The sequence below is a fragment of the Eucalyptus grandis genome, chromosome 4, assembly GCF_016545825.1.
Source record: "Eucalyptus grandis isolate ANBG69807.140 chromosome 4, ASM1654582v1, whole genome shotgun sequence".
NCBI lineage: Eukaryota > Viridiplantae > Streptophyta > Magnoliopsida > Myrtales > Myrtaceae > Eucalyptus > Eucalyptus grandis.
This window is the reverse complement of record NC_052615.1, coordinates 27,780,298-27,794,413: the sequence shown is the minus strand read 5'-3', so window position 1 is coordinate 27,794,413 and position 14,116 is coordinate 27,780,298. Positions and strand designations below refer to the sequence as shown.

The 14,116-nt window shown below is 40.5% G+C and overlaps 1 protein-coding gene across 1 annotated transcript; it reads right to left on the bottom strand.

Moving 5' to 3' along the window:
* Positions 1-8,613: 8,613 nt before the first annotated feature.
* Positions 8,614-11,856, bottom strand: LOC104441599 (F-box protein At5g03100-like). The gene is made up of 4 exons (XM_039311263.1): positions 11,741-11,856; positions 10,727-11,635; positions 9,717-9,890; positions 8,614-9,127 (listed from the first exon to the last, which is right to left on the bottom strand). Exons 2-4 carry the CDS (start codon positions 11,579-11,581, stop codon positions 8,801-8,803), a joined length of 1,356 nt encoding a protein of 451 aa, XP_039167197.1. The 5' UTR covers positions 11,582-11,635; positions 11,741-11,856; the 3' UTR covers positions 8,614-8,800.
* Positions 11,857-14,116: the final 2,260 nt, after the last annotated feature.

Sequence of the window (14,116 nt, the reverse complement as noted above, 5' to 3'; positions counted from 1 at the left end):
TGTTTTCATATTGGTCATAGATTTGATTAAGTTGATGTACATTCTCTCACATCGTAGGTTTAGTTCAGCAAAATATAATAGAAAAAATTGCTTGGGCTGTGCTTGTTTTGCGGACCTTTGTTTTTTGTTAATATTTTAAGGGAAGGGAAGACAAATAATTAAAATGGCGACATTTTTTTTTTGCTGTCATGTAAGGGCATATTGTCAGTGTGGGGACCTCTGTTTAATAAAGTCTATGAGAGTGGGGGGACTCCCATGTGCAATTGTCTATTGCCCTTTGTGGATGTGGTTCCAAAAACTAATTACTTTTTTTCTTGTTCTTGGTGTAGAAATGACTTATGATAAGGATTATGTCGTTGTCATACGGTGTGGAATTTGTGATCGGGGAGGATGAGTGGGAGTATGAGGGTGGAAATGAAGGCACCATCTTTGTGGAGATAAAGAAGGCATCTTATATAGGATTTCTTAGGGATATAATGACTTATTTGCATTGTAAAGTTCAGAAGTTGTTGTATTATATTCCTAGGAAAGGCTTAAGAGATGGTTTGAGATACTTAGAAGATGATAATAGTTTTAGGGATGTTTTATACCATTATCTTCATGGTGAAGAGGTAAAAATATATATTGAGTACAATAGTGAAAGTGAGGATGAAGATGATGATGGAGAGAGCGCCCAAGTAGGTCAAGAAAGAGATGGTATTCAAGGTAGTACTGATGTTAGGGTTGAAGGAGGGCATGATAGATACGATGGACAGGAGAGGAGTGTAGATATAGTTCACCAAAGTGATGATGACATAGGTGATGTTACAATTACTGGATTAGATTGGGAAGTAGCTAAATCAAGTGATGATGATGATGATGATGATGAAAGGTTGCCTACTAAAAATTTTATAAGTGATAACGACCACGAGGAGCTTGTACAGTCAAGAAAACAACAAAGGAATTTTTTGACAGATAAGTTTGCAGCTTTGCAGGTAGCTGATAAAGTTCTAAACAGGGCCGAAGGCCTTGTAGATGCTGGTGCTGTTGGCGAGGAGACTGATTATGAAGAAAGTGTCGAGAATGCTACTTCCCAGGATGGGCTTGAATAAGATGAAAGAGCTGTGCATAGAAGGAAAAGTAAGTTTCATTCTTATGATCCATCTGTTACCTCTCCTACTTTGTCGATTGGTATGAAATTTCAAGATGTGAAACAATTTAGAGAAGCTATACTAAAGAACTCCATTGCTGCATAGAGGAATATTGATTTCATTAGAAATACTAAGACCTTTGTAAGAGCTAGGTATTCGTAGCAAAATTATCCATGGAAGATCTATGGCGCATTTGTTAGGAGAAGTGGATTTTTCCAGATTAGAACCTATCAAGAGGAACATACTTGTTCCATTAATTTTGAAAATAAAAGGGTAACAAGTGCATGGTTGTCCAAGCACTTCTTTGAATTGATTTAGCTAATGCCTCAAATGAATAGTACTTAGTTCAGGATGCTAGTGAAGGAGCAGGTAGACATCAATATATCCAGGAGTCAATACAAAAGATCGAAGCAAAATGTGATGAAGATACTAATTGGTTAGTACAGCAGCGAATATGGACAGTTGTGGGATTATGCTTGGGAGTGTAGGCTGCAAAATCCTTTAAGTAGAGTGTATGTAGAGATCGTGGAGACTAAGTTCGATAAGTTATATATTTGCTTCAATGCATGCAAGCGAGGATTTTTATCTGATTGTAGACGAATTATAGGATTGGACGGGTGTTTTTTGAAGGGCTTGTGCAAGGGAGAATTGTTGGCCGCAATTGGAAGAGATGCAAATAACCAAATGTTTCCACTGGCTTGGGCTGTTGTGAAGGTAGAGAACAAGGACAATTGGTCCTGGTTCCTAAAAAATTTGATGACTGATTTGGAGATAACAAATGGGGCAGGGTGGGCGTTCATGAGTGACTAACAAAAGGTGATGTTTGCTTTTTGAAAAATTTGGTCACCTGTTTACTTTTTGATATCAACATGTCATTTGCTTACATTTTTTTATTTTAAATTATTGTAGGGACTGGTTCCAGCAATAGCTGAGTTGTTGCCTTATGCTGAACATCGAATGTGTGCGCGGCACATATACGTAAATTGGGCAATGAACTGTAAATGAGACAAGTTGCAATCGCAATTTTGGTAGCTAGCAAAGAGCACAAATATGACTGGCTTTAGGATGGCCAAAGAAGAACTGCTTCAATTGACAAAAGAATGTTATGATGCACTATTCCAAACAGAACCGAAGTATTAGTGTAGGACGTTCTTCAACGAGGAATTCAAATGCGATAACATCGATAACAACATCTGTGAAGCATTCAATGGGAGGATAATAGATGCCATAGGCAAACCAATTATCTCAATGCTTGAAGACATACAGGTTATGGTCATGACTCGGCTGCACAGATAAAGAGATGAGGCTGCAAAGTGTACTAGGCAATGTGGTCTTAGGATTGCTAAGAAATTGGATGACAACTTGGCTGCAAGTAGGTATTGTCATCCCATTTGAAATGAGGATGAATGATATGAGATAATAAATGGTTCCGATAAGTATGTTGTCCATTTAGGTACGAGGAAGTGTTCATGTAGAGCATGGCAACTAAGTGGAATTCCTTGTGTATATGCCATATGTGCCATTCAATTGAAGGACCACAACATAGAAGACTACATCGATGATTGGTACAAGAAGTCGAAATATCTTGCCTCGTATCAATTCACGTTGCAGCCAATCAGAAGTAGCAAGTTCTGGGAGCAACAGATCGCGAAGCACCTCAACCTTTACCACTAAAGAAGAAAATGGGAAGATCAAAGTAAAAATGAAGAATGACCGAGGGAGAGGTCTCATGTTAACGTAGGATGGATAGGACATGTGTACTCAATAAAGCCCTCTTTTTGTCACATAGCAGGGCACAATATTAAAGGTTGTCAATTAAGGAAGCAGTAGGAACGGTTGAGGTCAACCGAAGGGCCTAGTGAAGGGACAGTTGGAGAAGGAGAAATAGAAAGGCGAAGTGAGTCGATTGTTCTTCAATCGACGACAATAAACCCAATAAGTCATGACAATTGTGTTTATGTTGTTTTATGGTTTGTTACAAATATGTACATAGATTTAAGTGACATGTATGTAATGTTTTTGTTTTTGTCAGGTCACGAGAATGACACGTGAAGAATTGGCCCAAGCAAGAAGGCAAGGTAGAAGACAGCCACCTGAAGGATTGGTCAGAGTCCATGCTATACGTGAAACTGAAGGGCTTGTTCAAATAAGGCAAGATAGAAGATAGCCAGTTGTAGAATTGGCTGAAGCAACTGCAGGGCCAATTAAGTCGACTGTTCTTCCAACAGAGAAAAAAAATACCCGGTAAGTTCAATAATTTGAGTTTAGTTTTTCTTTACGTTGTTATATGCCATGATGTTATATTTATGATGTTCTTTGCCTTTTTCTCATATTTGAAGAACGCAAGCTAGAATTCAGCTGCCAATAGAGGGGCCAACTAAAGGGCTACTACAAAATCCATCACCAAGGTCACCACAAAAGCCACTAGAAGGGTCATCATAATGGCCGCCACAAAAGCCAACCGAAGGTGTCATTGAAACTGAAGGGCTAAATAGAAAAACAATAAGAAGAAAGCCAAATCAAGAGCCACCTATAAGAAGGCCATCTAGAAGATGCCTAGCTGAAGAATTGGTCGAAAAAGCCTCTACTGTAGTTGAACAACCACAGCAAGAGCCCAATAAATCACATGCGAGAAGAAGAGCCAACCAATTACAAGTACCTGAAAGTGATGCTCCTCTTCGAACAATAGGGGCTATTGGGAAGAGGCTAAAACAATATGGTTATGGCTTTTATACAGATAAGTGTTCTGGAATAGTTATTCTTAATGTAAGTTTTATAGGTTGCATTTAATTTAACTTATAGTGTAAACTTTTGTTGACAATTGAATTTTCTTTTTGAAACCTGTGAGAAGTTCAGAGGTTCTTATCTCTCAAGGCCGACGACGATGACAATAGAGCACACTCCTGAAACGGGCCTCACGTCAGAACGAGCGAATCGACCCAAGTCTAAGAAATGTGAGCCACATCAGCCGATGCCTTTACCTCGTATGAATTATTGGAGCACGGATGGAATGCGACGCTCTAGTCTCTGGAGGCACTGGTGAGAGCCACTGTGGACACGGTGAGCACCGACGCCATCAACGCGCCCGTCGGCCCCTTCATCGTCATTTTGGATCTCCGAGCTTCGTTGCGTCCCGGAAGTGAAATTATCCCCTTGTCGATGCGCCATCTTCTGTACTTTCATCTCATTTGCATTTTGTGACCTAAAAGATGAAAGATGTCAATGCAACAAGATGATGAGATTAGTGCAGAGATTTTCGGAAAAATTCTTCATTAGTCAATAATTTGAAGGAAATAGATCGACAAAGCCATCGGGAGCAAACAAATGTAGATTTTGGCCACGTGTTGAGGCAGTGTTCATTAGTGAACAAAACAAAGCTTAGTGAATACATCAATGGAAGACTACAATGAATTGTCATGAGCGCACGATTGCTAGATGGTTATGCCTACAATCTCGATGTCCGTACTTCTTCAGGACAATCTAGAATCTTGAAAAGTGTAACAGCTTATTTATAACTGTAAATAGAGCTAACATTTTATTTATGGATTCAAAATCCATAATGGTTCGTAGATCACCGTTATTGGGGGGATTTGAGAGCCCACGTGATAATCATTATAAACTATGATCAATCAATGGTGAAACATCTATTCTTGCTTGCTTACTTTCTCTGAGTCTTTCTACAATGACAAGTCTACAGTGCATAGTGAATGAAATTATTGTTGGGGAGAAACAAGAGCTTTTTACCATTGATTGAGCTAGGAGTGCGACAATTAAATTATAGCTGGGCCGGATGCATTTTCAGGGATTGGGCAAGGGCCTATAGTTGTAAGTTACCACGGTCCTTCTGAGGAGTACATCACAGCACAAGGACTCTTTGTTATAAACAAAAACAACCTAGACAGAATGCTCGAGAAAAATAAAAGACTGCTTTAAGTTGGTCAGAAAAATAGAAAATGACTTGGGCCGAAAATATTCCCAAGTACTAGCCCACGTCTAGTGTCGGGTGAAAGGTTGTCGGCCCGTTACCAGTAATTTGTGCATGGTTATTACAATATCCACCTCTCCATTTTTCTTCCTTTTTTCCGTTCTTTTTTTTTTTTTTTTTTTCCAATGCTCGACTCCCAATGCAAGTGGTGATTGCACCCACAAAATCCTTGTTCTTTTTTTGCCAATCGTTTTTCATTGAATAGCCTTCTATCGCTTGGTCAAACCGTTATATTTTCTTAAAATTTAGATCAAAACACATAAAAAAGAGAAAAAAAAGAAAAAAGCCGTCAGTCTCCTCTCAAGAACCAAGAACGAGATACATTTTCATCGTCGACCATGGTAAAAATCAAATCTCTCGAATCGTTTTTTTTTGCCTCTTCCTAAAGACTGCATGACGCATTCGTCCTCCTATCTATCTGTGCGCGGTCACCAGCGTTTCGATGAATTTCAACCTCTCGAATCTTGGCGCGAACGTATCCTCTGTCGAGCTCCGCGCCCCCGCCCTTGCTTCTGACGACCCCGAAGACGACGACGACAGCAACGGAGCACGCCCCTGAAACAAGCCCCACGTTAGAACGAGCGAACCGACCCAAGAGTCCGAGAAATGCAAGCCACGTCAGCCGATGCCTTTACCTCGTTCGAATTGCTGGAGCACGGATGGAACGCGATGCTCTAGTCTCCGGAGGCGCTGGTGAGAGCTGCCGTGGACGCGGCCAGCACCGACGCCATCAACGCGCTCGGCGGCCCCTTCATCGTCATTTCGGATCTCCGAGCTTCGCCGCGTCCCGGAAGCGAAAATATCCCCAGGTCGATCGCCATATTCGGGTCCTCGAGCTCGCCATTTATACACCGGAGTCGGTTTTTTTTTTTTTTTTTTGTATTTTTGGGTCGATTGAGTCGAGTTCGATTGAGCGAGATTGGATTCGAGTTTGGGTTCCGGCGCCAACTTTTAACTTCGCCGGCCGAGCCAACCCCGTGATGACCATGGGCACCACGTGTCGGCGTCCGGGCGGCGTGCGTGGGTCCTTGAGCTCGAGAGAGTGGAGCGGCGTGGAGCGTGCGGGGAATATGAGCGGTCGCGCGGTTGAGTTCGTGGCTCGTGGGTTGAGATTTTATGGGGTTTGGTGTTCACGCGCCGCCGGTGAGAAGATCAGTTGAATTTTTTCTTTACTTTGAATTGGTGCGAAAGCGTGTGGAATTCGTGGGATGCCGAAGCACGGCGCCGTTCGAAAGATTCAAAACCACTTTGGGTACAGCGACTCCTATTTAGTATTTACCAAACTCTGATGCGCGCCCTTTTGACATTTCGTGCTTTGTTCCCAATGACTTTGTCAATCTATTTCTATCAAATTATCGACTAAGGAAGAATTTTTTCAATAGTCTCTACATTGATCTCATCGTCTTGTTGTATCGATATCTCGATGAGTTTTATAGCTCACCAATTGCTGTGTTCATAGATGATTTCTGCTTTGATTAAATTTTGCTCTAATTGGCTGAATTTGCTACTTGTTGATATTAATCAATAGTAAGCCGTTTTTTTGTGTTAAACATGTAATAGCAAAATACAACAATTCCTTGGCTTTCTACTTAAATTTCCCGCGCCGGCTTGCCGTTTGTCGTCCTCTAGCCACTAATTAGCTAATGCTCAAGTTTGTCTCATTTAATGAAGACCTTTGGAATAAGAAACAAGAAAAAAAAACTGTTCTATACCAGTGTGCATATGTATTTTGCCATTTGGATCCTTCTGTTTGGGGCAGAGAGTAGGGGCAAACATAGTGAGGCTTGATTCGGCTCAATGGACGTTCGAACGGACCAAATCTTTACTACCATCATTTGCCCCAAATTCTAATCAAACAAAAGCAAATTATGTTTCGGATCCAACCGAGACTAATGGAAGGAAACTTGGCTTGATTTCAGTTTGTCTTGCTTTCTAAAGGTTGAACCAAATCGGACCATTCAATACGTTTTAGATCTGTTCTCTAACATTCTTGTCGAGAAAGAAATGCCCTTTGAACCTAATTAAACCACAAATAAAGTTATGTGAAAATTCGAGTTCATCTTCCTTTGGACAACAAAGAAGTAATTCTAAGTTTGCATCTTCAAATCAACCGCAATCGAAGGAGTTACTTGCTTAATTACAAATTTTCAAACGGTGCAAGGAATTACTTCACTTGGAAACAAAGGATTGTGCTGAAACTAAAATCAAATCGTAATGATGTCCATGCTATTGCAAAAATACATGAAGATTTCGAAAATGTTTATCGAGATACTCAAGACTTTGCTTAATCTTCCAAAATTGCAGATAAATAAGATATCTCTAAGTTTTCTATTTTGCTAGAAAAAGAAGAGGCAGCTGAGCAATATCTTGACCAAACACCTTTTCATATGCCGATAATCCAAAACACTAACATTAACTTCATTTCTTAAGAGATTCATACTCACAACTAAACTAAATTTCAAAGAAATGTAAAGGGCACCGCTATTTCCACCCTTATATAACTAAATTCACCCAATTTTCATCAAAAGAAAAATTTGCCCTCAATTATTCAATTGCAATATAGATTTGTGGTCTCAAATTTATTTACTTTCCTTTCCCTTTTTTTTAGTTTTTCTATATTTATATACGATCAACTTACCATAACTAAGAATTTTATATGTCTAATTTTTGTTCAGAGTAGACTTTCTATGTATATTAAAGGCACTGTTTTTTTTTTTCATTGTTACAATCACTTCCAAAAAAAATTGTTTTGTCGAAGAGAAACTTCCAAAAATCGATTTCTTTTCACGTTGTTGATTATATTTATAGATAAATTGTTGAGTGGATTTAATTTAATTGAATCAGAATATTGCATAAAGACACCTTATTGTGTATAATGTTTTCACTATATTTCTATATACTTCTCCAACATTTTACATGCTTTATATAAAAGTATCTCACCTATATAATTAGGAAAAAAAGATAAATTCTTTGATATGATAAATAAAGAGACAAGCTATATATTGTAGACTAATGAAATTAATAAAAAGATTCAATAAGAAAGTGAGCTTTTGAGATAATAATGAAAAAAACATTATTGCTGATAATAAGGAAAAAATATATTTTTTGATATAGTATAAGACTGAAAAGCCTCCTTTCATTATTGATTTTATAAAAAAAAATCCTACGTATTTTTTTTTTTTAATTTTTTATCTATGTTAAAAAAGAAGAAGATAAGAATGACCAAAAAATAGATAAGTTGTTATAAGATTAATGATGAAAAATAGACTTGACTTCACTTTTATATTATATCAAAGAATGTGTTTTTTCCTTATCACTAGCAATATGATTTTATACATAATATGTAAAACGTTATAGGAATATCTGAGAATCTATTTTTCTTAATATGCTAAAAAACAAAAAATGTAAAATGCTTAATTATGGCAACCATCACAAATAGTAAAAGAAATATAGAATTAAAAAAGAGTTGGGTCATTACTTTGAACTACGATTGAAAGATTAAAGGTAATTTTGTCTTTTTAGTATAAATGGGGAGTGGACGTTATCGTTTAGGGTATAAAACCAAACATAGTCATAGTTCCTGCAACTTTACTGTCGACAGAGAGTGAATAAGAATGAGCAAAGTGGTGGCCAGGGCAACATACCCCTGCAATGATATTAAAAAAAAACCGATTTTCATAACAACTCAAGCATTTTGGGAAGCTCTTCCATAGCCGAGCAAATTTCGGTTCACACCAAGTAGTTCCGAAAGAACATCGGCTTGAAGACTTTCTTGTCCATGTTGTGTGCATTGATCAGCCTTGATAATCACCTTCTCCAACACGCGTATATCGCCAAGAACAAACTTAACCAGGGCATGCAGATATTTCAACCCAAAACTATGGGCTTCCAAACCGGAAATCTCAACTCTCTTGACATGTTCTGCCAAAAGTTGGAAGTTCCCCTTCCTTGAACACAAAAAATCTTCTTCATCAAAGTTAAAACGTCCTTTAGATTCTTTGTCAAGCTGGAGCTGCACATAGATATCCCATTTAAGAAACTTACTTCGCATTAGAAGTGGATCCACAGGAAAAAATAAAATAAAATTATTTGCTTGCTAGAATTCCAAACAAACAACTGTCATTTGTCCACTGCAGATGCTAGTTAGTTTTACTTCATATTGAGTCTTAATCAAATAAGCTCTCAAACTCATCTACACATATAAAACATGTTCTCTTTCTAAGTGCTCATCACTAAACTCTTACATGTTCTCTGTCTAAGTGCTCATCACTAAACTCTTACACGTTCTCTTTCTAAGTGCTCATCACTAAACTCTTAATTCAAGATCCTAACGCTACATGGCAGCAAAAGAACCTCCAATACAAAACTGCAGTTACTTTGCGACATGAACTAAAACAGCTTAAAATTGCCCCGCAAAAATGTTTGAGTAGACTGACAGATTCATGGGCAATTTTTTATTGCTGGAACGAATAAGAGCTCGAGATTGATCATCTTTAGTGCTTCAGGAGTTTTAATTCATTGTTTAAACATTCATGCGAAAGAGAAGTCAGCACAAGAAGCAAACTGAAAATATCTGAAAAAATCATAGCAATGGAACAAACCTTCAAATAGCGGTCACCAGTCAGGCGTATATCTAATATTTCCAGGCACTGTGAACTTCGTAGCATGTATGCTATCCCGGGAAGGTCCCATTGACTAATACCTGGATGTAGTATCAGATTCTGACATTTTGACAATAGAGATGGCTCGTCTTCCATCTCTAGCACAGACAGAGCCTAAGCACACCCAGCAAGCAACAAAGAAAACTTGATTAATTCTTTTCCTGTGTAACATGAATCAATAATAACAAAATTACAATCCATCCAGATACGATATCCTTTGACCCAGTCTCCCAGCCAGGAAAAGACCAATAAGGATACTGTGGGGAGAAATGAACAAGTGAATGTCCTCAAGAATAGAGACTATTTACATATGCTTCTCATGTAAAACTTGTGAACTTCTCAAGTTATCGACTCAAGTCTCCAAGTGAATCCCTCCATTGCCATTGTAAGATATTCTGAGGATACTCTGTAAGATGTATCATGAAACAACAGCCTAATGTGACAAGAGAGCATGACCCAATTCTGTCAACCTAAGATGAATAGGTCCATCACTCTTCGTCAAGTTTCCAGATTATCGTATTTCGTCTACAAACTGAAAAAATGAATTGAAAGAGTAACCCTCTGTTTTTCACGTGAAAATAGCATCTGACAAGGGTGCGTCGAGCAGCATCCATAATATCTAGCAACATCTAGTGGCATTCATTGTCCCCAATGGAGTGATCCGAGATCCATATATTGGAAATTGGACAGAGGGAAGAAGCTCCAAGGTTCACTATATGTTCTTATCTTATAACTTGAAACAAAAGGTTATGGATCATTCATCCTATCTATCAGTAATTAATTATGCATGCGTTCCCAATGATTCCCCTTGATGAAAGACGAGAATGCCGCAGAGAGCTGAGTTCACTCGACCTGAGCAGCAAACACCAGTAAACGGTGCCAATCACAGACGCCATTCAACAAAAGTACATTTACAAGTCTTATAAATGGTAAAAATATTGAGCTTGTACCTGCAAACACGAACCATTAATGGCGATTGTGCGAACACCGCACAGCTTCTCCAAAAGTTGCTTCACAAAGTAGCAGCATCTCCTCGTGCCATATGTTACATCAGGTATAATGACAATATCCAACTGGGCTTCTACCAAAGATGATACGTCGTCAAGTCTGAACTCGTTAAAAGCCCCCCAGTTCCCAGATACGCGCAATGACAGCAGATGCGGTGCCCAGATGTTCTTAAGATTAATGGAGACGAGTACCAACAATTTCAAACTTGTGGTATCTATTCTAATGTTCTCGAGCGACCTGCAGTGGCACAGCTCAAGGGACTCTAAAAGAGGACTTCCCATGAAAATTGCCTTGAGCACATCTTCACTCAACTCCATATTTTCAAACGACAAGAACTTAAGATGAGGCCAGCCAATAGTCCCATCCAACGAGAAACGGCACGAACTGACTTCCAGACTCACCAACGAACTCAAGCGATACAAGGAAGCCGGCAAAACATAGACTCCATACATCGACGGCGCGTAAAACGACAGGCGGATCTCCTCCACGAAGCGCTCCTTCACGATCTTGAGCCAGGAGTCGAGCTTGGAGCGGACGCGCTCATTGTACCGTAAGTTGGTGAGGTGGAACGTCTTCACCTTGGGCGAGATGCACCGGGTCAAGATGCTGTCGACGAAGGACGTATAGTCCACGCTATTGCGAAACCGGTTTACAATCTTTCCATCGAAGGTGAGGTGGGTGGCGGCGACGGTCCCAGCGTACCGCCAGCGCCTGCAGAGGAGGCTGGTCTTGAGGACGTCTTCCAGTGGGAGATATGAGAAGATGTGGTGGATCAGGCAGTCTGGCAAGAATTCCATAACTCCTTTCGGCCTTGTCGCCGGCAGTGTTGCGGTGGATGCGGCCGTGGAATTCTGAAATTTTAGGGGCTTCTGAGGTTTCCCCGAGCTTCCACCAAAGGACCAAAACTATGACTCATCTACGACCCAAAAAAAAAAAAACCTAACCATGACTCATACCTGGCTGTGATGGAACTCAATCGGCAAACGAATTGACGGAGCTGCGAGCTCGAAGAAGGTGAGATTGGCACTCCAATCCGCAACCCTACTGTTGCTCTCTTGGTCACCACTGGAGATTTCCCCGTCTTCTAAGTAGCCAAAAAAGCAGAAGCCGGGCGGTCGTTGTTTTTTTTTAACAGACCAAAAAAAAAAAATGGATGACGTGACGTTGACGTGGCGCACGCTTCTGATATCCAATCAGATCTTGACACGTGGAAGTTAAAAAATATATATTATCGTTCTCTTTCCCTCCTCCATCTTCAACCTCCTCTCCGCCTCGGCTTGGCTATCGCCCCCGCCCTTGAGCCACCGCTCCACCGTGGCCACCACGGTCCGCCGCAAAGCTGTTGAGCTCATCGCCGCCAGCCATGGACGAGCCAAGACACGAGCTCAAAGCTGTTGAGCAGCAAACCAGATCTTGCTTTTGGGCGACGGTATCGTCGCGTCCATCCTCTCTTTCGTGCCGGCGGCTAAGCCTTGTCCGCGAGTACTCGTCCACAGATATAGAGATGCAAAGCAGCGGTCGGCCATGGGCCGCCTCTCGTCCACAGATCTGAGCGCCCACGCTCTCTGTCGTCACGGCGGCTGAGCGGCAGATTTGGAGGCGTAGACCAGTGGGCTCCGCATGCATGGCCGTGAGCGACGACGACCTCCGCGTCCACCCTCTCCATCGTCCTGGCGGCAGATTACGTCATGGATCATGCGCACGAAACCGTAGACCATCTTTTTCCGGACGCGCGTGCCAAAGCAGGCAAAAGCCAACAACCGATTAAATCCATGCCACTTGTTGGAGTTTTCCATGTTTTATTACGATATTTATGTACTCTAAAGTCGTGGTCCAGTAACGACGTCCGTTAGATGACAACTTTCCATCAGTTAGTTAGTGATGATCGATTTATATGTTTTTAAAGGTAAAAGACATAAGTAAGAGCGGTGCGAATTCTCTGTCAAGATTTTTTTTTTTTTTTTTTTTTAAAAAAAAAAAAAGAGGAAGAAGAAAGAAAATGAATTCTAATTTTCTTACGCTCGCAACCTCTTACGCCAACGGCAAAAACGGACCGAAAGCACTCATGACGTCACCGTTGTCAACGACCGCCGTCGCCGTCGCCGCCTGCCGATGATGAGCTCGTGCACGACCTCACTCTCACCCGGCCTCGCTGGGAGACGGCAGGCATGATGGCGCTCCCCATGCTCTCTCTTCCTTCTCTGACAGCGGTGGCTTCTCTCTCTCTCTCTCTACTATTTCATGTCTTTTGGCACACAGTAGATGCTCAAAAGCAAGAACTACCAACGGATCTTTAACTAAAGGCAGTGCAGCAACTCTATCAAATGCAAGAAAACAAGTTGGGCTGCCTCGACTTTAGCTCGCTATGACACCCCAGCTGCTAGTTGCTATTGAAGCCAGTTGAAACCCATCCAGTTCACAAAAATAAATAAAAAGAGAAGTGAGTCCTTTGCGGTGGGTAAATCCCAAGGCGGTAAAAATCATTATCTAGTACGCCATTGCAAGGTCAAAAGATAATGGTGAGCGTAGGCACAGGTAAGGGCATGGAATAGGTTACGATAAATAGGGCGTCAAGTTTCTGCGGCTTTCACGTGTACTCTGATAGTTAAGGATTAGGTTAGGATCCTTTATTGGACCCTTCTCCAGGAATATCATCCTCATCATGGTAGTTATTCTCAAGCCATCTGCCATATTTGAAGGATGTTGTCCTCAGCCACCTTGGCTACGACCCAGTCTCCATGAGAAGTCTGAAATTTTGCTTGTACGGCAACTCGGGTGGTCCATCTTTCGGCATCCTCTGGCATCTGCTCTTCATCAATCCTGAAATGGGATCCCCCATTTATGAATTGGTGATTTTTACGCCTGTCTCTCTACCATCAATGACTCCTAATTACAAGCATAGTCACAAAAGTGCAAAACAATTATTTTCTTAAATAACCTCTTTTTTTTTATACCAATATTCAATATATTATAGTTTGAGAAGATTCTAAAATTGTGGATTCATGATAAATATCATGATGTTATTCAATGTTATGTCTAATTCACTTTTATTTGGAAGTTGCCATGATCAATCCTTGTAGGGCACCTGAACTCCAATGAGAAAGAGAATATAAATTTGACATGTGAGGTTTTTTGAAATCAAATCTGATCGAAAAGTCCTCAAACAAAACTGCTATTTCCCTTGCACAAACGACCTAAAAGAAATATGTAGAAACTGCAAAACTGAGCTACAAAAATGGAAAGATCCCACACCATAAGTCGTCTACCAAGGCAGCAGGAAGCTAAGATTATGATTATGATTATGATTTCGAGGGGTCTTGACAATTAACAAT

Bases quoted from the DNA above. Each gene is read 5' to 3' on its own strand.
- LOC104441599 (XM_039311263.1), bottom strand. From the start codon at position 11,581: ATGGAATTCTTGCCAGACTGCCTGATCCACCACATCTTCTCATATCTC. The intron at 9,891-10,726 runs GTACAAGCTCAA...GGGTGTGCTTAG, and splicing joins TTAATGGTTCGTGTTTGCAG to GCTCTGTCTGTGCTAGAGAT. The intron at 9,128-9,716 runs GTTTGTTCCATT...ATCTATGTGCAG, and splicing joins CTGGTGACCGCTATTTGAAG to CTCCAGCTTGACAAAGAATC.